Source organism: Condylura cristata, unplaced genomic scaffold (assembly GCF_000260355.1).
Source record: "Condylura cristata isolate star-nosed mole 26May11 unplaced genomic scaffold, ConCri1.0 scaffold00029, whole genome shotgun sequence".
Lineage (NCBI taxonomy): Eukaryota > Metazoa > Chordata > Mammalia > Eulipotyphla > Talpidae > Condylura > Condylura cristata.
The window spans coordinates 20,531,132-20,533,290 of record NW_004567130.1 but is presented as its reverse complement, the minus strand read 5'-3'; the positions used below and the strand labels follow the sequence as shown (position 1 = coordinate 20,533,290).

Below are 2,159 nucleotides of genomic sequence, written 5' to 3'. Positions count from 1 at the left end.
TGCCGGTATGCAAATCAGCCAGCCCAGCTGCTTTTGGGGGAGCTGTGTGGCTAGGGGAGATCAGTCCCCGGGGACCCGGGGAGCAGGGGGAAGGGGAGTTTACTGGGGACCCCACACGCAGCCAGGATCCTCGGAGGCCTGAGGCTAAGGGCTGTTGTGTGCAACCCGGTGGGTGGTGGGCAGTGACCGTCTCCACGATCATCTCCCAGTGAGGACAACGGGTTTGGCATGGACGTGATGACCCGTCCGCCATGCCAGGAGGGTCACGGACGGGAGGACACTTCCCACGGTGAGACCGCTAGCGGGAAGCCTCCGTGTGGCTGCTGGGACAAACAGAGGCAGGGTCAGGGGTAGCGAGACATGAGGTCACAGACACACTGGGCTGTAGCACAGGCCCTGGGCCTGAGAGGGGGCGGCCTGTGGTCGGGGGGTGGCGGTGGACGGTGACCGGTGGGGGCACCGGACAGTCTCACCCGGGCAAAGCAGGCCGGTCCCACCAGGTTCCCGTCAGGTCCCCGGGACCACACTGCAGCCGAGTCAGGAAGATCCTCCAGGGAGGAGTCCCAGGCCGCAGCAGCGGGGTGGTTTCTGGCCCCTGCCACTGGCCCTGTGCCCAGGTCCCCTGCTCCAGGCCCCTGTAGGCGACTCTATGCTGCCCCCTGGGGGCCGCCCGCAGCTGCTCAGCGCTGGGCTGGGCCTGTCAGGAGCAGCTGAGAGCTGGTGCTGGGCTGATTCCCGCTGCAGGACGCTGCCTCCTGGGGTCTCTGTCCCCTGGGCAAGCACTGACCACGCCCATGCTCTCGCTGCTTCTCGGGGTGCCTGTGGCTGACCAAGCTGACTTCTGCGGTCCAGGTCAGAGCCCTCAGGTGTGTCTGTCCCTGTCTCTGAGCCGCGTCAGGGCCATGGGGTGACGGCTACCACCAAGGACAGAGTGCAGAGGCCCAGGACCTGGGAGCAGGACCTGGGCCTGACCGTGTCTGGAGGCCAGGGGGAGGCAGAGAGGGGTGAGTGTGCCCCAGCCCTCGGGGCCAGGGCGGAGCAGGTGACCAGGGTGGCAGATGCGGGGGACTGTCCGGGGACCCCGGCGGGCGGCTGACCGCCAGCTGCTGACCCCCAGCTGCTGACCCCCGGGGGTCAGGGGAGCCTGAGGCACCACCCGTCGCCCCGAGTTTGTCCCCGCGTGAAGGAGCAGCACAGGGGGCCTGGCCTGCCGGAGTCGACCTCTCCCAGCGGTCACCTACCAGGGCATCAGCTCTGCCACGCGGTCCTAGCACGGGTTCACCTCCACCCGAGGGCCAGGTATTTCCAGTCCTTCCTGCCACAGAGACGCAGGCGGCTCCTGCCCCAGCCGACCACGGTGAGCCAGGCATGCACGCCCTGGACGTCCTCGCTCACGGCGTGCTGGACACTTGCTCGCTCAGCACAGAGACGGATTTGCATGGTTGCTGAGGTCAGCGTCTTGCGCTGGACATCGAAGTCTCTGCCGCTCTCGTTCAGGAATTGGAGCCCCTGACAGGGTCACAGTGACCCTCCACCTCACTGGTCTGTCTGCTGCCCGTCTCCCAGCTAGGCCACGATTGTCCTACAGGACCCTGGACATCGCCACGCACCCCGGTCTCCCTGCCCCCATACGCGACCTGCTGAGCCACACCGGGAGCTCTGACCTCAGGGTGACGTCCCCGACTTCGCTGGGTCTCAGGGGTGCGGTGGGGCTCGTCGGCCTCGAGGCCTTGCGTGTCCCCCAGGGGTTTGGCCCGCAGGCACCTGGACGCTGAGACTGTGGCGACCTTCCAGCCTGTACCTGGCTGGGACGTTTATGTCCTCAAGGCAGCAGGCCAGCCTGGAGGTTCCGATGTCCCCGGAGGGGGCCACATGCCCTGATGACTATCACAGACGCACAGGGCGACAGAACCCTGCATGAGTGTGCGTGTGTGGGCTGGGCCCACAGGATGTCCCAGGGACGGGGCCTGTGCACCCTGCGCCTTCCTCACCCCGACCCTGTGTGCCTGGCAATGAGTAGAGTCAGTAGGGGCAGGAAGCGCAGCCGAGCTGTGCCCTGGTCAGCACTGACCGTGGCTGTGTCCATCCCCTGGCTGAGGACAGGGCGGCCCAGGCAGGGAGGGGTTTGTGTCTCACTTCCCCATCAGCGTGTGTCACTG

At 67.1% G+C, this 2,159-nt stretch overlaps 1 protein-coding gene and 1 gene segment (V, D, J or C); both read right to left on the bottom strand.

Moving 5' to 3' along the window:
- The window catches only part of LOC101625129, a 5,554-nt gene extending 5,352 nt beyond the window's left edge, over positions 1–202 (bottom strand). Inside the window, 1 exon segment of the V gene segment in view lies at positions 166–202. Within this exon segment, the coding sequence occupies positions 166–202 (37 nt within the window).
- A 1,076-nt stretch (positions 203–1,278) lies between these two features.
- The window catches only part of LOC101624894, a 3,645-nt gene continuing 2,764 nt past the window's right edge, over positions 1,279–2,159 (bottom strand). Inside the window, exons 4-5 of the mRNA XM_004690747.2 lie at positions 1,611–1,801; positions 1,279–1,509 (exon numbers count right to left, since the gene is read on the bottom strand). Coding sequence (XP_004690804.1) covers positions 1,279–1,509; positions 1,611–1,801 — 422 coding nt within the window. The remainder of the gene's footprint in view (positions 1,510–1,610; positions 1,802–2,159) is intronic.